The sequence below is a fragment of the Dermacentor variabilis genome, chromosome 10, assembly GCF_050947875.1.
Source record: "Dermacentor variabilis isolate Ectoservices chromosome 10, ASM5094787v1, whole genome shotgun sequence".
NCBI lineage: Eukaryota > Metazoa > Arthropoda > Arachnida > Ixodida > Ixodidae > Dermacentor > Dermacentor variabilis.
Window position 1 is genome coordinate 87730887 of NC_134577.1, and position 27499 is coordinate 87758385.

General features: G+C 47.1%; 1 protein-coding gene across 2 annotated transcripts in view; it reads left to right on the forward strand.

Moving 5' to 3' along the window:
- Positions 1-26163, forward strand: part of LOC142560768 (phospholipid-transporting ATPase ABCA3-like) — a 41044-nt gene extending 14881 nt beyond the window's left edge. The window contains exons 4-5 of one of the 2 annotated variants that reach the window (XM_075673097.1): positions 10061-10274; positions 25835-26163. In XM_075673097.1, coding sequence (XP_075529212.1) covers positions 10061-10274; positions 25835-26017 — 397 coding nt within the window. In that variant the 3' untranslated portion in view covers positions 26018-26163. Of the gene's footprint in view, positions 1-10060; positions 10275-20141; positions 20978-25834 lie in introns of those variants that run through there. The other variant, XR_012823426.1, reaches the window with a different exon arrangement.
- The last annotated feature ends 1336 nt before the right edge of the window (positions 26164-27499 follow it).

Sequence of the window (27499 nt, forward strand, 5' to 3'; positions counted from 1 at the left end):
AGTACGTTTCCGCTACATTTCTCCTGCGCTTGGCGCGCACGATGAGCCCGCATGCGGCAAACACAGAAGACCCCCTCCTCGCAATGTACGGCGTGGATCGGATCGGATCGGATCAATGAGCGCGAATATACGGATCGCCACTAGCCCGCGTAACGCGCCGCCTCTTTCAGCTCACAGTGCGATTCCTAGGTGCAGCGTCTGAGGCGGGACGCCTCTGGCGTGATCGCTGCGCCGTAGCACGTCTGATGGGACAGCATCCCCTGCAACGTGTGCCGTACTGCTGGCGAAGAGTCATGCGTCTGTGTGGTGCTCCCAAGCGAGATAGAGGACGATCCCATCGAGGCGTCAGCCCCACGATCTCGTCCGCCTTCATGGCGCGTCGCGGCCCGGCTGTCAGTGCCGATCACGACGTTTGGTTCGCGCAGATAGTTTCTCCCTCCGACACACCGAGCTCTTTGGTTCGTTCCGCTTGCTCAGGCGCACGTTTCGTCTTTGTTTGACTCAAGAGCATGCCGAGCGAATGAGCGGGCGGCGCGGACGGCGTGCGATAACGCTATCGCGTTCCACTCTTGAAGGCGAAGCTTTAGTGTCCTCCAATATTTCCACCTGACCGCGCGCACAACGCGTTGCGTTTGCGGGTTGAGGTCCGCCGCAGCGAAAACATCGAGGCTATCGCTGCTCCCAGGAGTTTGCGCAATGTTGCCCGCCGCAGCGCAGGATCCTTTGCGGGAAAGCACAGGCCATAGCAGTGTGACCATAGCATCCGCAGTGTACGCACTGAAGTGAGTGTGGTCGAAACGGCTTCGCAACAAACGGCATCTAGTACAGGCGAATATCGGCATCAGTAAGGCTTTCGCCGCCACGCGAAATATCACTTTGCCCCTGCTACGCCTAACGGAAACGTTCCTGTCGACCCAGTGTGCAAAGCTCGTGCACTGGGAACGGTCGAAGGGCGAAGAGGGGAGCGAGAACTGCACTTTCTGGCTGCTCCGTCGTAACAAGCAGGTTTTGCATGCACCCGGAATAATGCGCATACACGGCTACGATGTCCAGGAGCTTGTCCGCCCGCACCTCCACCACACCAGGAAGGGCAGAAAGCAACTGGGCAATCTTGAGACAGGAGGTGCGGCAAAAGGACGCGCTCCCTAGGGCAGGCCGGAAGAGTGCCACGCCAGCAATAGTCTTACGGAAGGATGAGAGAAGAGAGAGAAAGAAGAAGATTGGAGACGCAGGCTGCTGCGTGTTGTTGGTGGTCAGCCATATTAACTATTCTGACTCATCCTGTATATATATTGTAAATATAGTTTTTATATTATCGCAAGATCCCCGCAACATATTGGTGAGAGGTGTGGGGTACCACGGCTGGAAACGGAGCTCCGATGTGGACGTCGCGCATCGCCGTCCGCACCATGAATGATGGTGAGCACGCGGGATCAACGTCGTTGCCGCCTCCAACGTCACTGTCGCCAGCTACGTCGCTGTCATCTTCGGTTGTCGTTGTGCAACCCAAGGATCCTGGAACTTCCTGCGGGACCGGTGGCGCTGACGTTGAAGGGTGGGTGGCCATGTGCGAACGCGTCAGTATAATTAACAGATGGGACCCTGCGCTTATGCTAACTAACCTGTTGTTGTACCTAAGAGGCACGGCAAAGGTGTGGTACGAAAACCATGAAGAGGAGCTAACCAGCTGGGACCAACGTAAAGAGAAATTGACAGAGTTGTTTGGCAGACCAGCCGGCCGTAAAATTGCCGTTAAGCAGGAGCTGGCCTCCCGTGCCCAATCCCCCACGCAGAACTATGTCTCCTACATCCAGGACGTGCTGGCACTTCCTCGTAAAGCCGATCCCGATCACGTGCTCAAGGGCATTGCTGATCATGTGCAAGAGCTGCTCTACAGTTGACGTAATCATTAAAGAGGGCCGACAATTCGAGCAGGCCAAAAGCCGACGCGCCTTGCAGCCATTCGCCAGACTTCACAATAGTGCCACAACGTTGACGTGTGAAGATCAACCCGCACAGCAGCATGCGTCGCCATCAGAGGACGTGGTGCAAGTCGTTATACGTAAACGGGATGCGATGGCGCCCGCAGCTTTCTGTTCGCTTAGCCCTGATGCTACCACATTTTCAGTTCCCCTCGTACAAGCCATCGTTTGCCAGGACCTTGAAAGTCTGTGTGTGCTGTCGCCAATCCCAGAGCTAACGAACGCCCTTGTACTGTTTTCGCTCCACTCCGACGCTTCCTTCCACGTTGTCGCAACCCGACTGAGCGGAGAACTACGGACGACCAGCCGATATGTTTCACCTGTCACCGCAATGGTCCGGTCACCCGACACTGTCGCAACTCGTGGCCCTCAACACCTCGCACGCCAACCAACTTGAGCCGTTTTGATGGAAATACTGACAATGTTTCTCCAACCGCCGAGTCTAACAGCGCCGCCAGCAGTGCTCGGAACCCGTGGTACAGCCGCTCACCATCGCCGTGCGGACACTAGTCTCGTTCACCGCAAACACGTCGCCCATCATCCCGTTCATCGAAGCCACGTCGCCTTTCGTCCCCTGTGGGTTTAGGCCGCACCCTTTCGGAAAACTAGGAAATGCGGCCCTCGGAGGCGGTGCTGCATTGCCGATTACTGCAGCAAATCCTGTCTGTGCCCACAAGAAGTGTAATTCACGTCAACATAGACGGCGTACCTGTCCAAACACTCGTCGACACTGAAGCCCACGTATATGTGATGAGTGCTAGCCTAGGTAGACGTTTAAAGAAGGTCCTCACCCCAGCAGCTGCGCGAATGCTTCGTGTGGCCAACGGCGGCGTGTTGGTTGTTCTTGGAATGTGTACTACGCGTTTAATTATAGCCAGCCGCCCTACTTCTGTTCTCTTTGCTGTGATCGACAACTTCCCTCACGACGTCATCCTTGGATTTGACTTTTTATCCACTCATTCTGCTCATCGGCTACCCGACCGGTGTTCTTCAGTTTGAACTGCCTCAACTCGCCGGAGCTTCGAGTACCGCCTTACCGTGCTTAATTGTGCTTGCTTCAAGATGTGCGTCTGTCACCCGAGGTATTTACGTCACTTTGATCAGCCAGGCACAGGTTCCTGACGGTGAATATGTGCTGCACCCCATAATTGACGTGCTTTCGAACCGGAACGTAGCATTTTCGCATACGTGGGCACGGTTACTAATAACCATGTCGTTCTACTGCTTCTTAATTTCAGCCTGTGCCCTCAAGTGCATCCGGCCGGAATGTTCTTGGCCAGCGTTTCTAGTACTTGTGGATTTGACATTGAGACTCCGAATGACGAGAGTGGCTTATTAGCGCCAATTGCAGCTCACAGCTGTGGTTCCTTAACAGATGACTTCGCGAAAATGATTGCACTTGCCCTCACCTCTGCACAGGCCACGGACATACGACTCCTTCTTGAATCGTACAGTGACATCTTTGATTTTAGCGACAGGTCATTAGTCCAAACATCTCTTGTTCACCACCGTATAAACACGGGACGTACGAATCCTATTCGTCGGCATCCCTATCGTGTATCGCATGCTGAACGTCGAATCATCCAATTAGAAGTGGACAAAATCGTCATCGAGCCATCAGTCAGCCCTTGGGCTTTGCATGTCTTCCTTGTGAAAAAGAAAGATGGTGCCTGGCGTTTTGGCGTCAATTATTGCCACTTAAACAACATCATGCGAAAAACGTCTACCTACTACCACGCATTGATGACGCCTTGGACTACTTGCGCGGAGCTAAATACTTCTCGTCCATCGATCTTCGATCCGGCTACTGGCAGATTTCAGTTGATGAAATGGGCTGCGAGAAGACGGCCTTCATCACGCCGGATGGCTTACATCAGTTCAAAATCTTGCCCTTTGTCCTTTGCAATGCCCTTACGACATTTCACCGTATGATGGACTCTCTTCTGCGAGGCTACAAATGGACCATCTGTCTTTGTTACTTTGGCGACGTTATAGTTTTTTCTCCCACGTTCGGCAGCCACCTTACCCGACTCACTGCTATTCTCGCAGTCTTCCGAATAGCCGGCCTTCAACTGAACACCCCGAACCGTCAATTTGGGCGCCGTCACATCACCGTGTTGGGACACATCGTGGACGCATCCGGTGTCCGACCAGGTCCGGAAAAAATTCGCGCCATACGCAGTTTACCTGTGCCACGTTCTGCCTCTGACATGCGCTGCTTCGTTGGCCTGTGTTCTTACTTTCACCATTTCGTAAAAAGCTTCACCAACGTTGCTCGGCCTTTGACAGATCTTCTAAAGAAGAACACGTCATTCTCATGGGGACCGGAGCAGGATCGCACGTTCGCCGCTCTCATCGGGTTCACAAGGTTCACAACAGGGTTCACAACACACAGGGTTGACATGGTTGACAAAAAGGAGCCCTATAGGGTTCCTTGTTGGTCGCCGCGGGAATGCGGCAGCAACAAGAAAGACTGGTTTCTCGTGTTGAACCTCGCGGCTGACAAAGGTGCGAACGCGGTGTGAGCATGGGGAAGCCACATTCCTGGAGCGATGCGGGACCGAGAGTCATGATCATGAGTCACCGTATCCGCGTCGCAGGGATTCAAGGCAGCAGGTATAACGTCGCTGAGGACAGCGGCGAGCGCCATGGTCAGCAAGGCAGCAGATGCTGCAGCAGAACGGGGACGCGGCTAACGTGCTCCTACTGCCTTTCTTAGCAAACGCCGTCACCTGGGGAAGCCGCTGCGACTTGCTCACTCACATTTTTTATGTTTTTATCAAGTAGTATTAACAGGCATTCTTCGCATGTTCGTACCATGTCGTCATTCAACTTAGCGGAGCCTTGCCTTTTCTATTCGGCTTTCGTCCAGTTTAAGTTCTTCAGCACGAGCTCTTCTTCCCTTTGATTCTCGTTCATGCTCTACTTTCTTAAAGCCACCTAGTCATTACTTTGGAATGAATCGGCTGCTTTGTTTAGGGTGTTATTTAATTCAGCAACCCTTCCAGTTGGTTTCCGCCTTCGTCTAGGATATGTCGTTGCAGTGTTCCAGAATTAGTGCCCAATAAGTTTATTGGGTTCCGATATATTTTAGGTGCGGCCTTTTCCTTATGCAGTTCTGACAAGCACCGTTGACTTTAGCATTGTACCTCTGCTTGAACCAGTATTGGAACCATGGATCTTTTCTCTTCCAGTATATTTCCCATTTTTGTCCATGTCATCCAGCGGCAACAGCGCTTTTTGCCTGCCTGTGCTCTCGTGATTCATTCTGTCATTCATCAATCGCTTCTCGTATCTCACGGTTCTACAAGCTTCTCGCTTTCATTTTTCCTTTCCAACAAGCCTGTTGCTTCTCTTTCCGTATTTCTGTCGTCATTACACTTAGTATTTCACTATTTTTCGGCTTTATGGTTGGCCATTGTCCACGTTCTTTCTCGATTCTTCTCATTATATTGGTTACTTGTTTAGCATTAAAATTAACACTACGCTCGTTGCTCTCTTTAATACTTAGCCCCAATTTCAAAATGATATGTTTGTGGTCACTCTCTGTGCTGCTTCCTCGTCAGGCATTTAGGCGTTCCAGCTAACCCTTGGTTCTTCTCTTAGCGATCTTTCACTTCCATAAATACGTTACGCCCAGCGAAGCATTCTTGCCAATATTTGTGCTTACAACCTGATATGCTCTAGACAGTTTAAATTTACTCTTTCCCCTTTGGCTCCCAAATGCATGACCATTCGGACACTCCATTCTTTTTTTTTTTTCAATTTAGTTCCGTCTAACCTTCCCGAAATATAATTCTCAATGAATAGTGGCCTTTCTTATTCTCCCAGATGCACTTTGGCTATCGCACGCACGACTATTTGTTGTCTATATAACTGCTCCTGAATCTCTAATCACATTTTCTTTCTTCTCCCGCCCTGCATGTTTACGAGTCCTATAGCACGGCGAGCTTTCTTCTATCTTCTTTTCCTCCCCTTTCTATTATTTGCGGTCATGCTAGTCTGAGGTTACCCTAGGGAACCTTCTTCCTTACTTCTTGTCCTGGCCTCCTGAATGCCCGTCGGACCCACAAAAAAAAAGCAATTGCGCGACCAGCAAGTCGCCAGCCCACTACTTGCTCAGGCCTGTGATTGAAGTGGATTCCGTCTCATTGAAAGCCATCATACCTTCTCACTTCCCTGTTGGCTTTCACAACCTCGAAATCTTTTTTTTTGGCTCACTCTCCATATCGCCTCATTAGTGACTGCAGTCGCTCTATGCGTGTTACGGTCACGTAGCTCCGTACACACCACAATCTGCACCTAAGGGAACAACAGCGCAAGTCGTCTACTTCCTTCGCCAAGCACTGCGCCAGTCCTGTCCATTTTTTGGGCGTCATTTAGCCCAGCCGCTACTATTACGAGGTTGCGTCCATGTGCATTTCTGCGAGGCTTTGTTTTGCTCGCTCAATGACAAAGGCACTGTCCGCCCCGGAAACATCCGTACCGCTACTTCACTGTCTCATTTCACTGTCTCCACAATTGCCTCTGAGCACCTAGTCAGATTTGAGTCACCGGGTGTTATCACATTTTCACTCCTTCCTGCTACGGAGGTCTCTTTCATCGCTTTGCATCTTTTTCTCATGACTCAGGTTTGACATGGGGCACGGACCCCGTTCGTTCCTCTTGTTCTTTTGTGGCCGCTTCAAGGTAGGTGAGGCTCTCTCTAGCTGCTGCCACCGTACGTTCCGCGCTTTCCACGTGCATTGTTCGCAATCCCGTTCCGTCACGCCGGGAGGCGGCGTTCCATCGTCCCTACCATTTCTGTTCCTGATGTCGGCCCTGTTCAGTTTTTCGTCGACTGTTCGAAGTCTTTCTTGTACTGCCTTCGGTGGGTCTCACTCCATGTTGAGCTAATTTTCTAGCTCTTTGATCCGTTTACGAAACTCGCCTTGGACATCCTCCATTATCGTTAGCACCTACATTACAGTGTCTGTCGAACTACTCGATTTCCTTTCCATTCTAATCCTTCCCCTCGTCTACCTTGAGTGGTCTCCCGCACGCGCACGCTGCTCGCCTGCGAGGTCGCCTCCGCGGATGTGCGGAAGCCAGTGTGACCTGGTGGCGCTGCAAGGAACCGGATGGCGTACAGGGCGTGCGCGTCCCGCTGTGATTGGTGGAACATTTTCGCCCACCATCAAAACATGGTTAACGCACGAGCAACGGCAACGACCCTGGCTTTTCTGAGTAAGGGGGGCATGAAAACTCTCGCTTTAAAACGAATGTAAAAGAAAAAGACCACAGTTTCTGCGAAGGCTGTCTTGAAAACCTTGGTAAGCGTGTAATTAAAGCCAACTCTGGGATTACATATAGAGCTGACTTGGAGCATTGTAGACAGCAGGAAAATTGGGATGTTGCCAATATTGAATGTCAAACACGCCAAATTCCTGGCGCGTCTCGGTGGTCGCGGGAACGGCCTTTCGTCGGGGCGTTCCTATACAGACCTTAATGCTACCAATTTCTAAGGGCTCACGCGCTTCATGTCGCGCAAGACAGACAGATAAGCAGTAAATCAGTTGATAACGAAGACAAGAAGTGAAGGGGGGGGGGCGGGTTATATACGTCTTATGACGCTCAATAATGGTTTGACGTGGGAGCGTAAGGCGCTAAATTTCGGTAAGGGTTTAGGATGATAGGACTGATTCAGATAAAGTTAATAACTAGTACCGATAAGGGTTTTAAAATCCAGATCAAGTCCGATAATGTTGATAAGGACCTATAAGAGCTTGTAAGGGTAGGATCGTGTCCGACGGGGTCGATAAAGACAGATAATAGGGAGAAAAGTCGGATTGAGTGAGATAAGGCTGATAACAAGCGATAAAAGCTAATAAAAGTCGGGTCTAGTCCAATCCAGTAAGGTTGACAAAAACCGATAAGGGTTTATAATGGTTTATTGTGGTCGAATCAAGTTTGATGGCATTGATAATAACACCTGTATACGTGGAGATGAGGAAGTGGCGCAATACTTCTGCATAATTAGACAACTCTCAGAGTAGTTCCTGCGTGAATGTTTGCTTCCTCCATGGCTATACTTGACTACTATCTCCATCTGTTGAGTATGCACCAACTTACGAGCGCCGCGCACTATCCTGGAGAATGTTGCCGTTGGTGGCTACATTGCTCCAGATTGCTACTTTAGGAGACTGCCTGGTGGCAGAAAGAAGGGGTTGGCGCTCTGCTACTTTCTGGCTACTTTTGACTTTCATTTTGGCGCATTTCCTAGCAATCCTTCATTATTAGTTTCAAGACAGATTATTGGCAGGCATAAAGTTTACCCATTCTTTTCCACCTTTACTATCGTGGTAGTTGCAGAACGTATGTGAAATAATATGCACATGAAGTCATTTTCTCCCCTATAGGATCGCACTTGAGAAACCATCGTGTTGGGGCCATGAATTTTTTAAGTATATTTATTTAGGGGACTTATCTATTATCGCTAGACTTTGTAATTATGAAGTCAGAGGAACTGCACGGAGAGGCAGCGGATGTGGAAGGCTTTGTGAGCAAGAAGATTGGGTTTAACTGTGCGTGAGGATCAGGGCACTGCGATTTTCCAGTTCTTGAGGCTCATGACGATGCAGCTTAAACAGCGCCTTCCCAACGTCTCGACAGCGCTTCGGCGGCTGAAGGGCATGGATAATCAAGCAACTGTAAGCGCGAATAGCAGTTAGAATAAATTAAGCTTAACTTGATTTTTTATGTCTGTTAATCCATGAATACTTTGTTAAGCGCAAAAAGACAGACACAAGAAAGACGACAGGACAAGGCGCCTTGTCCTGTCGTCTTTCTTGTGTCTGTCTTTTTGCGCTTAACAAAGTATTCATGGATTCGCACCAACTAGCCCGCCAACGCATTGTGCTTATGTCTGTTAATCGGGCTGGAATAAGTATTTACAGGCTGTAACCAGTTTGTCCCTACATCAAGCTCCGTGCCAGTGTACATGGGCAAGTGTACATGTACACTTGCCCTCGCTTGCTTCTGCGCACGTCACCCTCCTATTTGTTATTCCGGTTTCGCTTCCCCCCTCTTCTTTTCTCCCTTTTTTGTATATATTTTTGAAACATCCTCACCAACACATTCCGAAGTCAATATGCCTTTTTGGCACCTCAACCCAGGGTATCGACATTTCTGGATGCCGCCGTAACGACACCTACGTGGAGCGACTGGGACAATGGCCCTTGCAAGACCATGCCGCTGCCTTTCAGTCACCCCACACATAGCACCGCAGACTCTTCGTCGCCATCTTAACTACTTCAATATTACTCGACGTATTGCTGCTATGCTACTCAAGTCACTCTTTCAACTCATGTTTTTTTTTTATTTAGTGTTACTCATGAACTGACCGCCTGACCGGCTCTTCTAATGCCACAAGAACATGCCACCAATGACAGCCCTGAATGCCTCCTAACCTCTCGCCTCCCCAACGCACCCCCTGGCCCCCGTTTTTCTTAAAATGTTATTTCTCTTTCGTGTTCTTTTTTTCTGCTTTTCTTTTCTCCTCGCGTTCCCACTTTCCCGCTATTGTCCCCTCGTCTTGAGAACGAAGCTCACAGACGTCGGACGACAGCGCTTGTTACCTGTGAAATCTCTCCCTTTAAAACCAGCCGCCAGCGACAACGCCCGCACGTGACGTCACTGCACTAACCCTTAAAACTAACATGCCGAGGATGACGAGGCCGCCTCTGACGAAGATAGGTCCTCCTATCGAAACGTTGGCCAGTCTTTCTGAGGCACATTATCCCTGTTTACAAACTTTGTTTCATGCATGTAGTTTTAGTTTACTAATTCTTGGCAATTCTTCTTAAAAAAAATTATAAGCTCTAAAATAAAATTTGACTAGCAGCAGTCAGCAGAGATGAGCTTCCTCTCTCCAACACCGTTCATTTCATCAAATCGCATAAAACCATAAAATCATTTTGCCTCGTACGTGTATATGAAAAGAGAACATTGGAGTATGCCCCAAGCTCAAGCTTCCTCTCAATTCTAGCGCATACGTTTAGTATAATACGGTGCTTCTCACGACTCTCGCCAATCTGCAGTATGGACGAATGCGAGTTTTCATGCGACCGGATCACCATCATGGTCAACGGCCAAGCGATGTGTCTGGGCACGCTGCAGCGCCTGCGCCAGAAGTTCGGCCAGGGCTACCGACTCGAGTTCCTGCTCAAGCATACGGCTGCGGCAGACGCGCCCAAGCTCAAGAAAGCTGTGGCAGAAGTGTTCCCCACAGCCCAGCTCAAGGACGACAACAAGGTATCCTGGTTTAAACGCTATTACGGTTGTTTTGGAACTCCATCCAATTTGCGCTGTCTGTATGTATTCGTATATCATTGTACGTATTTCCGCTACTTTTAATGCGTTAACGTTCTTAAGAGTAACTCACTTACTTACGTACTTTTCGCATTCTGTCTGTCTGTCTGTCTGTCTGTCTGTCTGTCTGTCTGTCTGTCTGTCTGTCTGTCTGTCTGTCTGTCTGCCTGTCTGTCTGTCTGTCTGTCTGTCTGTCTGTCTGTCTGTCTGTCTGTCTGTCTGTCTATCTATCTATCCGACCGACCGACCGACCGACCTACTTTCCTGGATACCTGAGACATTGGGCAGTCCCTTGTTGAATAGACAGCGCTTTGGGCAGCTATAGGGTTCGAAAGCAACCGTCGGACATACTTGCGTCACTGAGTACGCTGTAATGTGCACATGCCAATCTTCACAACGAACCTCTTTCACGCCAACATGGGTTCCTGTAGATGCGGGACTGGGTATGTACCGACGTTCACTGAAGTTCTTTGCTGCCAGCTTGGAGCGCTGGGCTTATGCCTGTAGGTATGCGCCGCTCCTGGTCTACCCAGGGGCATAGATAGCGTGGAAACAGCAGCACAGATAGATAGATAGATAGATAGATAGATAGATAGATAGATAGATAGATAGATAGATAGATAGATAGATAGATAGATAGATAGATAGATAGATAGATAGATAGATAGATAGATAGATAGATAGATAGATAGATAGATAGATAGATAGATAGATAGATAGATAGATAGATAGATAGATAGATAGATAGATAGATAGATAGATAGATAGATAGATAGATAGATAGATAGATAGATAGATAGATAGATAGATAGATAGATAGATAGATAGATAGATAGATAGATAGATAGATAGATAGATAGATAGATAGATAGATAGATAGATAGATAGATAGATAGTGCACTGAAATTTTGTGAACACCATAACAATGCCAATGAAAAACTAAATATATCGTGAATCTTTTTCAAAGTATGGATGCACCGCCAATTATCGTTTTTTGATCTTTCGCACGAAACAGATATGCTTAGCTGGTGGCTATACCACTCAGACGTGAATGCAGAGAAGCTTCATTGCCTTTTGTTACAAAGGAGGGAGTCGGGGCTAAGGACTGAAAGGCCTGACGGATGTGTCGGCTCTCCTTCACAATTTAGGACCATAGATCACAACAAAAGTTACCGTGATAAGATAAATGACAAACATAAAATTAACAAGGGTTTAGGAGCACCTTACAAACGGAAGGTATCAGAACAAACATACTGATGATGCTCGTTTAGTTTACAGATGAAGGCTGGCAGAGATGATACATATTGAAGTTTTTTTTTTTACCTCATAAGTACACTGACACACGTAAGCGGTGGGGATTACAGGATAAAAGCTGCATAACGGTAGCTTCAGTAGTCCCGCCTCCCCGTGAACAGGCAGTAACATGGCAACATATTCGTCCTACATATTCGTTGGATAATTGCGGCAGGTTTCCCTTTGAGTCATTATAAATTGTTTATCTCCTGATTTCCTTTTTGCCTCCTAAGTAGTTACTCACGGCAGGTTTCTTTTCCATTTCCGCCACCCATGAGATTATTTCAGCCTCTCTGACTTTCCGATATAAGTTGTTTGTTGCTGTGCTGCTCACCGTACCAGCCGCATACTTGCTCGTAAGCTTTCCAGTTCTTTTCCTCCAGTGTGAATGAATGTTTTTTGGTACAAATACCTCAACACTCTCCCAGCCCAATTAATTTCTTCCATATTCCTCAGTTGCTCTTCATAATTAATTTATTTTTGGACGCATACTAACTAACGTCCCAAGCGGCCGCAGCACGAAGCTAGTGCGTTTTCACTAAAACGAGTGGGTTTTTCGTGAATAATTAAAGCTGCAGGTCGATCCCTGAAAGAGGCAGGTGACAGACATGTTCTAGACGAAAATCCACACAAGGCAAATGCCGTAATCACACTGTGGAAAGCAAGAATTTGGTTCTCCGAGGGGTTAAAGATTCAGCAATGGAAGCTTATGGAAACGACGAAAAATTGTACTCAATTTTTTAGACAAAAACGGCAGCTGTGATAAAAGCATGGCTGCTACTGTAACAGCCGCTACAGGGTATGTTGTCCGGAAACTCAGCTTCCGCTTAGTGTCCATCTCGACTCTCTACACTGGGCGTAACACGGTTCCCACAGGCAATTTTTGAAACACAGTCGTGCAAATTCACATGGTATCTATAACAACCCGAGCGTCTCATTGCGGTACTGTTGGGACCCCTGGTTGAGTGATTTAATCACCAGCACCTATCATTCCGCTTCATGCTAGAAGTGATTCGGTGTCGTGCTGCCCGACGTTTTCATTTTAGCGGCACGTAGGACTGAGTTCGATAGTTTCACCTCAGATGGCCGAAACCCAAGACTGAACATTCAGGTTTGCTTTTTCCAGGAGTGCTCTTGGAAACATTTTTTTTTTAAACGTAGCAATGGGTTGCTCGTTTGTTAAGTCACCACTTTTATTATCAGACTTTATTCCTTGGGCAACATGACAACAAGCATGCGTATCCATTAGGTTAAAGTAAAGCTATCCGGCTTCGTAGCATGGACATACTCAGGAATTCTGGATCTTGCACCTCCACCCTTCCATAGAACTTCACGACAATGCACATGCGTAACTGAATGGGCACAATTTAGGAAAATTCTATTTCAATATATCGGCCGAGTATCAACAAGCTTCAATGTCTGCGCCGAGCGGATAGTACCCTCTAAGAACATGTGCATTTATCGCACTTAGTCGGAACATTGATGGTACGTTAAAGCAGTGTTTCGGTCTGGAATGGGTGGTTGTTTCGTACCACCAGAGCTAATGGCTTTGCATCCTCTGGGCAGTGGGCACATTTAGTTGAAGCGCCAAATTTAAACCGTAAAGCGATTTATTATAACTGGAATTTGAACGGTAACCGCAGAGCGAGTGTCATTCGGTATGTTTGCACGCGCATGTTTTTTTTTTTTTTGAGGCAGCAGGGAAGGAGACGTAGTCTACATGCGCGTGCACTTTATTTGCGTGAGCACGCTTGTTTGTGTCTGCGTATTTGAATCTGCGCGCGCACTAGTGCTTGTGTACGTGTGTGAGCATACGTGCCTTTGTGTGTGTGTGCAGTTCCGTGTACATACGTGCGTACATTTTTGTGCGTATGCGCATGCGTGGGCGCATGCAAATGTATTAGCGGGCGAATATGTGTCGTATCTCTCTCTCTCTCTCTCTCTCTCTCTGTATACACGTGCCCCTGTTTGTGAGTATGCGCTAGCCAGCGAGGGAGCGAGCTTTACCTGCTTATAGCTACTCTAGGGAATGAATAGCATATAGAGTTAATTTAAATATGTAAATCTACGAGACAAGAACTAATCACATTGTATTTGTAGTATTATATTTTTCTGAAATCGAAATGAACGCAAAAAAAGCCCGAGCTGTCAATGTCGCTGCCGCAGATTTTGTCACGATGGCACCGTCATCGTTAGCACGGCTCCCTGGGCAGCTGCCGAGCTGTTCAATTTCGTCATGTTTCTTGCCTCGGCGGAAGCACATTGTCTTGATTCCAGCGACGCGCTAAATCTGCACCATTATTGCGTCATGCATCGCTTCGGCGACCAAGCAAGCTTTCGGCGGCACACGCTCGCTGCTGTATTGACACTAAAGCTTTCAACTCCTTGCCTTTGAAGAAGAGCGTCAATAAAAATCGCAAGCCGGCACGCCACAAGGAACATTCTCATAGAGCCACACTTTTGATGGCATCAAAAAAGCCTAGGTGCGATCAGGTTGACCTTACTGGTTTACAAGGATTGGCTGACTGTTGGTTCATTATCATTGCAAGAACAACGCTTCAAGTTCTTAGCGCAGTGTATGTGTGGTTCCTCTTTCGTGTCCCTTCCTGAAGCGCTGTTATTTCTGTGAGTTTACAGAAGCACTTTTTCTGCATCAGTTACACTTTCAGAGAGCATTTAATTGCAAAATATTTGCTCGGATAGCACTTACAGAAAAATCTTCAATCAAAAATATTTTTGCTCAGCTAGATAAACTCGAGGGCGGGCTCCGAACTACTCACTAGCTTTAGCCACCTCAGATGAATAATTGAAATGTTAATTAACGTAGCTTCGTTCATTACGCACATAACTTCTCAACCTACTCCGTATCTAGGGGTTACGAATCTGAACACTCGAATGATGAAACGATGGATGGATGGTAAAACTTTATTGAGGGACATCGGCCCGTGCAATAGCATGTGGGGGGCCGCACACACATTGGGACAGCAAGGCCCAGCTTCTCCACCACGTGGCAGGCCCATTGGACTGCGCATAGCTGGGCTTCCAAATTGGGACCGCGTAGGGCAGTCTCCCACTTGCACTACGTAGCACATTCATCGCAGCGTAACCCGGGGCACCGCCAGTGCGTGTGTTGTAAATTGCCAAAGTCTGAGCAAAGTGCGCAAGTGTGTGACGTTTGAATTTCGGGATAGATCCGGTCTAACAGTACAGGGTTAGGGCATGTTCAGACTTGCAAGAGTCAGAGTGCCAATGCCTGAGGGCTGTTCACTTTACTGTGCGTTATTTTCTTTCAGTGCAAGCTCGCCTTATAATGAGTTAGATTCGTAACTCACTCTTTTGGAACTGCCTTGTTTTTAGCATCACTACAACGTGACAGTATAGGCGTGCTACATTTTCATTGAGTCAATACTGGGAACTGGACTAGGTCTTTCTTTTGCGTGTGACGTGTTTACACACTTAACGCAATAATTTATAATTCATAACTTAAATATTATTTTAGGACTTTGGAAAAGACAGGAACTTTATAATAGCAGGAGGCCTTAATAATCCATAGAATTTAAATGCTTATTAGTCGGCTTTCACCTCATGGAAAGGAAGGAAATTTCAAATAAAGATATCCTTATTATAATTAAAAGCCTATCCACTTGAAAACGTTTCATCTAAATTCCCCCCTTGGCAGGCTGATACCGACTTGAAGGTGGTTCGTATTGTGGGCCTTTGACATATGTCCAACCGTCGAACGAAGGGTTATTCCAAGAAGAATGTGCAAGCGTGATTAAACGAGGACGTAGAATGAAACAGACACCCAGAGACAGTGCTAACATAGTTAAAACACGTTGGTGGTTTTGAATCCATGATCGGCGTATCTGTTTCTTTCTACGTCACCGTTCAGTCGCATTTACACAGTATATCATAATAATAATATTTGGGGTTTTACGTGCCAAAACCACTTTCTGATTATGAGGCACGCCGTAGTGGAGGACTCCGGAAATTTTGACCACCTGGGGTTCTTTAACGTGCACCTAAATCTAAGCACACGGGTGTTTTCGCATTTCGCCCCCATCGAAATGCGGCCGCCGTGGCCGGGATTCGATCCCGCGACCTCGTGCTCAGCAGCCCAACACCATAGCCACTGAGCAACCACGGCGGGTTACACAGTACATCAAGAATTCAAACCAACTAGCCCACCAACGTATTTTATAGTGAATGATTTATTTCGGGCAAGCGTGTTACCCTCGTGCCCTTCACTACAGTTCACAACGACGCCTTAGACAAAAGTGCTGCGTGAAGAGCGTCATTAGCACGCGGTCGCGGGAACGCATCCCGGCCACGGCGGCCGCGTTTCGATGGGGGCGAAATGCAAAAACGCCCGTGAACTTAGATTTAGGTGCATGTTAAAGAACCCCCGGTAGTCCAAATTTCTGGAGTCCGCTACTACGGCGTGCCTCATGATCCTATTGTGGCTTTAGCACGTACAACACCATAATTCTGCACAACACTTCAGCCGTGATGCGATGTGCGCTGTGAGGCAATGCCAATGCTCAACCTTCTAATAGGTTATAAACAAAGGTGCGCAACAACGCCTCACGCAAACACGTCTCGCGGTATATTCTGTGTAGTACACAAACATCAGTGGTGCAAGCAAAGTAACGCTTAACATAAACTCACTACTGTGCTATTGTAGAAAACGTTGAAGAAATGAAGCATTCGCAGTCACCATTACCGCTAAATATCCTCAATATAAGAAACTGCAGAACGAGCTTCGCTTACATCAATTGCCACAGTGCGTGGAATCCGCGTATTCTTCGACACTGGGAAGTCATATGCTTAAGGATTGCGCTCATTAATGCAAAAGTTATAGTCGAAGTGGGAAAAAGCGGTTGTCAACGGTAAGTTTGATTCAATGGCTTCAATCCAATGGCCGTTGCCTGATTGCTGACTTCGTTGAGAATGTAGTCGTGAAAATGGCTTTAATTCATAGTGAATTCAGGAAGTTGATGAACGGCAAAAATACAGAGGCTTGCAGATGGCCTAACAATACAAAATTTTTGAGCAGCATGGTAAGGGGGCCGTGCTATGGTTTCAACGTCTATCAAAAATCTCTCTAAAATTTGAGCAGAGGCCGACAGAAATGAGGGCACCTCCGGAAAGGTGAAACCGATGGAAATCTCAGGACAGCACTAACATAAACATAAAGATAACTTGAACTAAGAAAAGACATAACATACGTTGGCCCTGTGGCCAAATTTTGGGACACATAAATATGCTCTTGAAAGAGTTCAACTGAAACCCGATTGTACGAAATAAGGCGAGAATGAAGAGAGGTGCGATAGGTCCTAAAAATACTGAAAGATATCTGTAGCGGCTCCACAGTGACCGTTGTGCTCCATAAATCAAGCAACAAAATCCCAATAAAGAAAGGCGTCAGGCAGGGAGACACGATCTCTCCATTGCTATTCACAGAGCGTTTACAGGAGGCATTCAGAGACCTGGATTAGCAAGACTTGGGGATAAGAGTCAATGTAGAATACCTTAGTAACTTGCGATTCGCTGATGATATTGCTTTGCTTAGTAACTCAGGTTACCAATTTACCAATTGCAATGAAGGCTCACTGACCTGGAGAGGCAAAGCAGAAGGGTGGGTAAAGAATTAATCTGCAGAAAACTAAAGTAATGTTTACCAGTCTCGGAAGAGAACAGCAATTTACGATAGGTAGCGATGCACTTGAAGTGGTTAGGGAATACATCTACTTGGGACAGGTAGTGACCGCGGATGCGGATCATGAGACTGAAATATTCAGAAGCATAAGAATGGTATGGGGTCCATTTGGCAGGCATTCTCAGATCATGAACAGCAGGTTGCCATTATCCATCAAGAGAAAAGTGTATAACAGCTGTGTCTTACAAGTACTCACTTACGGGGCAGAAACCCGGAGGTTTACGAAAAGGGTTCTACTTAAATTTAAGACGACGCAACCAGCTACGGAAAGAAGAACGATGGGTGTAACGTTAAGGGATAAGAAAGAGCAGATTGGGGGGGGGGGGGGGACAAAGGCGTGGTAATGAAATCTTAGTTGAAATCAAGAAAAAGAAATGGGCATGGGCAGGACATGTAATGAGGCGGGAAGATAACCGATGCTCATTAAGGGTTACGGACTGGATTCCAAGGGAAGGGAAGCGTAGCAGAGGGCGGCAGAAAGTTAGGTGGGCTGGACGGATGGGATTGCAGGAACAAGGCCACAATTGGTACATGACCGAGGTAGTTGAAGAAATAATGGAGACGCCTTTGCCATGCAGTGGGCTTAACCTGGCTGATGATGGTGATGGCAATAGGTCCTATGGCCGATGCTAGCGCCCGGCAACTCCCAGGCGACTTCAAACAAAAGTGAGATGTTTAGTTTGAGGCATGGGTATGAAATTTGCGACGCGGACCCCATCACATTATTTGCGATGCACTCAAGGGTGTCATTATTCGAAGGCTGATACCGATTTTCGCGCAATAAGGATGCATGTGCCGACTGTCCCCTTCCTCGAACTGCCAAAATTCCTTAATGGTGTCCTTGACAGTCGCACAACTCTTGAATGAAAGTAAGAGTGAGGAGATGTGCGCGATGCTTTTGAGTACGTGAGCAGCCTTTTTGGCGTTGCATATCTGCTAGTCTGCAATGCCGCTATATTATAAAAGCAGAACGGCCACATGCTAGACAATATGAAGAACATACTAATACTGCATGTATTACTGCACAATAGTCATAAACAATGGTCATCTCTCACAAACGGGGATAACCGTGACGGCACACTGCTTTGACAACCAAAGTAATGTATATGTCATGTCCAAAGGTGCACCTGGCCCGATGACCAGTAAATGTGACGTGATATTGTGAGCACCTCCGGTCACGGCATGCTAATGGACGACGACACAGAAACAGTTCGCACAATTATTCTGTCACACGTTTTGCCCCAAGGTGCAAAACCAAGTTGTTATGCGTCCATCTTAATACCTAAGCAGATATTTTCTCAACTTGCAGCTGCTACGGTAGCCCATCAGTGCGGAAAGCAAAACTCCTATGGAAATAATACGGGGTATCTTATCGAAACCTATTGGTCAAAATGAAAAGCAGTGCACGACGGCGTCTCTCGTAGACGTTGCGCGATGTTGAGAAATCTTTAGCTCGGGCCTCCCATCTAAATACATGGAAGTTGAGAAATCGTTTTGCTCGGCAAGCACAGCACCAAATTCGATGAGGTTTGTCGCATTTAAAATAAAGATTTAAAATATAGTTACTATTCGTTGTAAATTCTTTTTCGCATCATCACATTTTCTGTAAAAATTGGTAAAAATCTCATATTTTCAGAAAACGGCACTATCTGTCACTCAGCAATCAAAAAAGCTCTCACAATTTCTTCAATTGCACCTAAAAGTACATCAGAAGCGGACGGAAATTGGTACATTGTACATGTCTCTCAGAAATACCACTAATTTCTGAAAATAAATTTTGCGAAACCCTTGTAAACAACGTAACAAACTCACCAAAGATATAAATCTACATATCAACTTTGCCAGCTTTCGATGCTCTCATGGATGCAGCTTACCGAACTGGCATATCCTTTCTGGGTGCAGAGGTACGAATTTATAAGCTTCGTGGTTCGATTTTTTTTCAATCGTCCCAATTTTTAAAAATTCCTTTTGAAACATGCAGAACTAATTAAAAAATGCCGCTTCCAACTGTCACTAGAGTTTAACATGCTCTTTCAAATGCAACAAATTTCATTAAAGCCGGCCCAGTGGTTATTTCACAAAAGCGTTTCTTCGTTTTACCTGTATTTGAATGGGCGACATCGGAGTTAGGCCCGAGCTAAAGGTGCTGCGAAGTGCTTCCGGCGATTATCCGAGCCAGTTCACTCCACAGCATTAGAAACAAAGAAAAAAAGAAGAAACAACCGTGGCTGCCTTGCAGGAAGCGTCTGAAAAGCCCGGGATCAATCACCGCGGAGTTTATCTTCGTCGCGAGGAAACGTTCGCAGCATGATAAGTCATTTGCAGCAGACGAGTGGCTACGCTTTATCAAGAACACTGATAACGCTGGCGGGACAAGCTTTGTGAAGAAGTTCAGTGCGCAAAGATAGCTTTTACTTCTTTGATTTTTCTTCTGTTGATGTCATCGTACGTCACCGCGGGAAGTATGAAAATTTTAAGGTCACTGCGCCACCTTGTGGCAATCACGCGGACTAAACCTTGAAGTTTGGAAAAGCTGGATACGAGGACAGTCAGGACAATAAAATCGCTCGTTTGGCTGTAGGTTTACAGAAGAGTAACGAAGCGGATATGCAGCAGTATGGTAGTAACAATGGGCAGATGAGCACGTGTGAGACGGTAAAACTGCTGAGCGTCCCAGAAGCATATGTCGTTGGTCATTTGTACGCGTCGACTCTGCTCCCCCCGCATGGTCTGCCTGATAGTCGACGCGACATCGAGTGATGGGCAATGCCCTACGCTGGCAACAGTTGTATCGTTTGGAAGCGGGCGAAATTCTGATCTGATGCTTCGCGACTTGAGGGGCTCGAAAGTGCGTCATTGGCGTATGTGATGTGTGGTGCGCGACATGGTGCGGTGATCGGGATGGTCAGGAGCAGACGACACTGAGTGCACACGCGCCGAGGTGGAAGAAGGAAAACAACGACGCCGAAGAGCGTCCGGCACGAGAACGCGCGGCGCATGAAAAACAACAAAAAGAAGAAAAGCAACCAATTAGGAAAGACCACGGGGCGTAAGGCAGCCAATCCGAGAATGCCAAATCGGCCAGACCAGAAGAAAAAGCGTGGTGCGCTGGTAGAAAGAGAGGACACGCAAGGAGACGCAGGGGAGACGCCAGGGGAGTTCCAGGAAGCAACGGCAGGAGGAGGTCAACCACCGGAGCGGGCGTTGAAGACGGGCCGTCGTGTTCCCGACCCGAGCCCACCAGGACTTAACCCGACCGGGGCCTCCTGCCAACCTGTTCCTGTGCGTCGCCCGTCTACCTGAACGGGCCGCCAGCTGCTCAAGGCCGGTGAGCTTCTGCGCCAGTGGGCAGGACGAGAACAGTCGGGCTCCGGGCCCGAGTTCTAAGCCAGCTGCCCGGCCAGAACGCCACCCCCGTCTGTCGTGCCGCCTGCTGCCCGAGGCCGACGTTCGAGCTTCTGTGCCCGTGGGCAGGGCAAGAGCAGTCGGGCTACGGGCCCGAGCTCTACACCCAGCTGCCCGGCCAGAACGCCGCCGCCGTCTACTCCTGCCACCAAGCCGCCTGCTTTACCTCGCCTAGACAGAGCTGGCGCGCTCCAGTCGCCCGGTCCGTAAGCTTACGCCGCGACCTATGGTGAGACCGGCGCCACTCCTTTCGCCAGCTTGTCGCCGCGTCGCCGCGTCGAGACTGTTACGCGTCCCTGCACTCGTGGCAAGCCCGGACTCGCGCACCCGTTAACCTCATGCAAGCCCTATATGTGTTCCCTGCCGCAATGTCTGCTTGAGTGTTTATTTTAGGCATGCTTTCTATTTCGTTCTATTTACTTTATGCCTCTATTTAGTTTGATAAAAATCTTTGTGTGTATGTTGAAACCAACGCATTTGTCCTCAATTGGGTTCTCGGAGGCTCCGCCTAAGAGAACCAACCGAACCATTGAGTACACGAACCTTTGCCCCATATTAGGGTCATCACAGCGTATTAGGTCGGCGACTGAGTTGAGGTTCTCCTTGCTGATGAGTAAATTGCAAATTTCTTCGGCGATTACTTTCAACACGTGGCCAACTTTCTTCTTCTCTGATGTATGTTGGCAGGGATTCAGTATGACTTCTATATACATGGTGCACATGTCGCCTGCAACTTGCGCTCTTTGATGGAGCGTCTGCTCTGTTTTCGTCTTCGTGGCGGAATCCTCCTAAACGCTACTTATTTTGGACGCGAAGCAATCCCACGTTTTAAGCAGCGTATATTCGTGGTAATGGAACCTCATGAGTGCCGCGGCCCTTCAGAAAAACAACGTTTGATAGCGGATATACTCCTTCCCAATGGTAGTAGTTGCTCACCCGTTTGTAGTAGTTGTGACACTCGTCCACATCCTTTGCGGATTTTAGTCCGAAAGTGAAGGCCTCGATCAGGTGCTGGCTTTGCCTTGAAGCTGAAAATGGTAACGAAGAGTCCACTAGAGCTCTTACCGTGTGGGTTCTGTCTTCACCGCGTCCCATATCAACCACCAGCGGCAATGCAGGTAGTCCAGAAAGGCGGTGGCTTCGGCGAAGATCAGATGGATGCTGAGCCGTGCAGTGTGATCAAGTTATCCAGCCGCCACCAAAGCGGTGGTGGATTGCGCGTTGTAGTTTACAGATGAAGGTTAGCAAGGTTGATATATCGGGTCGATAGCCGTTGAAATCCAGTCGCTCGCCTCAGAGACAATCGTCGTTTTCTTGTTCAATATTTTTTTCGCAGCATTACAGTACTATCGTACTATGAAAAACACTAATTTGAAGCAATTTATTAGTGTTTAGCTGCATTTCATATACTCCAGGACGCAGGAAACTCTTCCTTTCCGCTTTAATAAAAGTTGTGACCAAGCGAAATTTTCTCTTTTCCCTGCTATAGTACGAAATTTAGTGAGCACTAGCATTTGTGACCGGAGATGATGTTTGTTAGGAATCGTGTGGTCTTGAGTCTATACCATATCGGGGCTAACTTAGTGCAGCAAGCGAAAAATAGGCGACCTGATTCGCTTAATGCAACTGATACGAGCTATATAGCGCCTGCGTGGAAAAATATTTTCGTCTACAATAATAACTAGGCATGAGGGTGCCTTAAAGCTCTCTCGTGGAGAATGAGCAGTTTCTGTTGTTAGTGGTGGTTTCCCCAATAACATGCTATAAGATAAATAATGTAATTAAGGGCATAATAGATCTGCAACAGCACTTCCGCTGGTGCCAGATTGGCTACCTTGCAGAGACAGCCAAAGCTTTTATCGGATAGAGAGGCAAATCTTTTTATGTGTGTGTGTTCCAGTAAAGGCTTCGGTGGTACCAAATACGAAAAATATCAATAACGACAACCATGTACTCTTAGAGCTCTGGAAGTAATTACCAATAGCACACAAATCAATAGTATTGTTGTACCTAGAAATAACGTACCTAATTTGTTTTCGAAAAAGTAAACAAAATGTATTTTATTGGAACGTGAATGCCAAATTACCGAAGTATTTGTTACCACAGCCTCTGCTTTCATTAGAACCATTGCTGTCAAAAATATGTTCGCTTCGTCAGCATACTTAACTAGGTATGTTTGATGTTCGGTGTACCTGGTTAACGGTGCCTTACCACGAGTTTTCTTCATCATTTTCACTCGCACCATATATGGTTTTCTGAGACGTATGTGTCCGTATGGCAACGTACGATGCACCAGATAGTGGTCCGGTATCCCCGCTTTATTCTTTAATAGATAATTCGTCACTGGTATGCTAAGCTGGCATTATATGCTTGAGCGGTTATGTTCTATATCCCGGGTAACAGGCCAAGAACCCTGGTTTTATTATAAAATCTTGCAGAACCGCCATGCCTACCTGGCGCGTATCTGTTCGGTCAGTAATGTTTAGAGTACCTGATAAGAGCCACATACCACGATGGCAAGGATGATAGTCTTTGTGTGCCTCTTTCTAAAACAATTTATACCATGACAGAAATCTTCTCTTAAGGCAACTGTGCTACCTGCACGTCGCGTCCCCTCGACTTTATCGCACACAGCCTAGTTTTGAACTCACTTTAGACCAAGCAGCCATGCATCGCAAGAGTCGCACATAGGGAATAATGAATCTGAAAAGTGGCATGCGTCTGACATGATTGCGCATTACCGAACGAAATACGCGTTTGTCGTAAAATCAAGGACATTTTCTGTAAATTATTCCTCTAGGCCGTAATGTCACTCAAGCCTCTTTCAATAGGCAGAGTCCTTATTATGTAGGTAGCCAGTTTTTCATTTCACTTTGGGCATTTTTCATGCACCAATTTGCCTTTTTCTCTGTAAGCCCTTACCACTTGTAATGGCAAATTCTTGCAAGTATTCCTGCAAAGCGCCCTAGTCGTCGCATGAATTATTACGCAGTAATTCTATTTGTAGGCGCAGAAAGCACGACATTGTGATGTTGCACACTACATAAGCACAAGGCATTCGGCTGATGGTATTAGCACTACCAACAAAAAAGCTTTGTGAATTCGGCCCCGGCTGCGAAAAGCCTGCGTGGCAGCAAGTTTGCATGCTTGACAGGTAGCAAATGTGGTTTAACCTATTTTCTCATAAAAGTTGTAGATTCCTATTTGATAGCTTTTAACTGCCACTTTATACCTCGTGATAACCGTTGGTTGGTATGTGCAGAAGTACAAATATATTACTACCTCTACAAAAATGAGTAACTATGTTTGAGGATATGTCTATCTCGAGGCATAATGCTGTGGGATTACATGTCAGGGCAAACATAAGAAAGTTCAGTGCCATATACACGCTTATCAGAAAAAAATAATGTGGACACTGATATCGCGAGGCTCCCAGTGCAAATGGTACCTTATGTTATGTCTCATGGCTTTTTATACATGATGTACCAAGTGTACAGACAGGTGATTTCTGCTACGCATGTAAAAAAAAAGCGCCCGTTTTTTGCAGTATTGCTGAAAACCGCCAGTAATTTTCCAATTGTGACATCTAGTTAGGTGCTTAAATATGATTACGGGTCTTTCCAGTTCCTGTCATAATTAAAGGACATCAAACGCGGCCGTGTAGAGCTGCGTAATGGCCGTCGAAACATGGCGAAATGAGGGGTCGAGCCCGGCAATGATAAAAGCACTCTTCTTGTATCAAAGGTGCGCCAGCAACTCCCAGCTATTATCGTGTATCAACATCAAACAAATGTAACAAACTCACTTTCCTGAGCGGCGAGCTTTAAAGGATTCGCTTGTTTTCCTGTTCAGACTGTTTTATGGTCTGAGATCAATCGCTCCCTTTCCTTATCAGGATGTTTGTTTACCGGGAATGAGTCGCTAGATTTCCTGATCACAGTGTTTGATCGCCGGATGTGAAAAGCTTGCTTTCCATTTCAGACTGTTTGATCGCCTGCGATCAATTATTTTCATTCTTAATCACGCGGTTTCGTGGCCTCATATGAATCGCTTGCTATCCTATTCAAGTTCTTGATGGCCTGAGATGAATTGTTTGCTTTCCTGTTTAGGCTGTCTGATGGCCTGAGATGAATCGCTTGATATCCTATCCAGACTGTTTGATAACGTGAGATGAATTGCTTGCTTTTCTATTCCGAATCTTTGATGGCTTGAGGTGAATCCTTTCTTTCCAACTCAAACTGTTTGAGAGCGCAATGACCACGCATAAGTTGCTGTAGGCTAGAAGCGAAAGATATGAACGTAGATGTTCTCCACATCCGTTAGTGAGCCAAGCCGTCGGACCGCGTTTGACAGTCTCCTTGGTTTCTTGGAGCAGATACTGGAATGGGTTGTAGAATCACGTGTAATAGGTTCACATTTGCACGCACGAGGAAGACAAAAGCAGTAAATAAGTCATCATAAGCACTCAGTGGCACGTTATGTATTATTTTCCTGCTGAAAACAACGTGTTTAGGTTTTCTGTTCTCCGGCTTATGCTAACACATGTGAATAGGTGGAATTCTTTAGAAGCGCTCTCTTTTGTGGGCGTTCGTAGCTTTCTGCAAAATGTCACAGAAAGCTGCCCGCGAATGAAAAATCCCGTGCGCGCGGCCACGTGCAATTTTTTGTGTGTAGGGCATGTGTACCTTGCTGAAAACGCACTATTTTAACCTTTCTAGCGATTAGCTGCAACTATTCGATTGACGTCTTGACAACTAGAGCAACAGCTAATGAGTAGGGTGCCTAATTTTAATTATTTTTTGACTGTGACCGACTAAACAACGTCAACTGGTGGGTTTTCATCAAAATGTTGACGAACATTCACTTGGTAATGTTCGCGTGGAATAATCGTCTTTATCTTTATTTGAACATTGTGCTGCATAACACCGACACCTTCTATGGGATGACGTAGGTGCCTTACGAAATTATCGCACATCGGGGTTAAGAGCCTATCATTTTTCTTACGACGGCAACGATAACATTTCTGTTTCATTTTTGTGCGCGGTGCCTGCACGTGGTACGTGAACGCCTGTTTTTTGCCGTCCAGAATCTTCTTGGCTACCACCTGATGGAGCGAATACCTTGGAGCAAGCTGTTCACCAAGGTGGGGCAACTCCAGCAAAATTTCCCCCTTGAACACGTCCTGGTCGGGGAGAACACCCTCGAAGACATCTTCTTGAACTTTGCCAGATTGCAGGGATCTCCCTCTCTTCCGGGCGGTTTCGCTTAACTAGACGTTGGTAAGGAGCCGGGCCACGTCCAGCGTTTAGACACAACTCCTGCTGCTGCAAGTTGCTTCGCGAGGCAAGCAATAAAGGCCTTTTTAACATGGAACGCTTGGAGTTCGATAATTTTTTTGCACTGCTTATGAACACTGGTCATCAAAGACTGATCGAAACATAGAACGACAAAATAACGAATAAAAGAGTGAAAGGAGTCTAGGCATTAAAGGACGCGAAGAAAAAAAATAATTTGGGATGCGTTAGTGTATTACCTTTCCGCAATAACATACTGCTCATGCTTAACATGAGAAGATGCAGCAGGAAGGAAGCAAGGACGAAACTCTGGTGGTGACGCCGCCTTGAAACTCTGGCACCAGCACGCCGTGACGTCACAGATTTGTCCGTTGCGGATGTCCGTTGCGGCCTAGTAAAACTTGCATCGGTCAGAATAGACTGCGTCATATTCTAAAAATGCCGAACAGTTGCAGGAACGTGCACAAATTTCAAAAACGCGTAAAAAGATTCAAGAACGTACACTGAACCGCGACGGCCGAAATGGAAAAAAGGATTTTTCGCAATCCGCGATTTCACGATGACGTATCGGCCCTAGGGTTCTGGCTCGAAATTCAAAAATAAAGGTTTAGCCGTTATTCTTTCCTTTAATTATCGAGGAAATACCGCCAAATGAGCGATACTAGGGTTCTTCGAAATGTAATGAAGAAAAGCACAAGAACAAGGCCAGCCACATTGTCTCTTCCATGCCTGCTGTGCAACCAGTGGGCCAGCCGGATCGCCAATACTTTGCACGAGTGTGAGCCGTTCAGGCAACCAGCTGTTCCTGCTCTGCGTCACCTGCCTCCTCGGTTACGAAGAGACGTTACTCTCGGAACTGTTCAGTGCACCCATTACAATTGGTGGAGGTGCGGGGTACTCAAGAACGTCTACACCCTGGAACTCCGGTCTCGGACTCTACCTCCCGTCATGCCTGACTCTCCCCAGCCGACGCCGACGCCACCCCCCGTTGCCTGCTCTGGAGCTGTCCCGCAACGCCCTCCAGCGGTTTTCAGCGGTACGGATGAACAGGACGTCAATGACTGGTTGGCTACGTTCGAACGGGTGAGCTTGCACAATCGATGGGATGATACCGCCAAGTCAAATGCCGTCATATTCTACCTTGCGGGAGTCGCTCACCTGTGGTTTAAAAATCGAGAAGCCGACTTTCAGTCCTAGTCCGCGTTCAAGACCAGTTTCGCTGCAGTTTTCGGTCGCCCTGCCGTCCACAAGTTGCGCGCCGAGCAGCGGTTACGAGAGCGAGCGCAACAACCCGGTGAAACATGCACCTGTTATATTGAAGAGGTTCTCGACCTATGCAAACGTGTGGATGCGTCTATGCCAGAAAATGACAAATTGAAGCACATTTTTAAGGGCATCGCCGATGACATTTTCCAAATGTTGATCGCCAAGAGCTCGCGCACCGTAGCAGAGCTCAT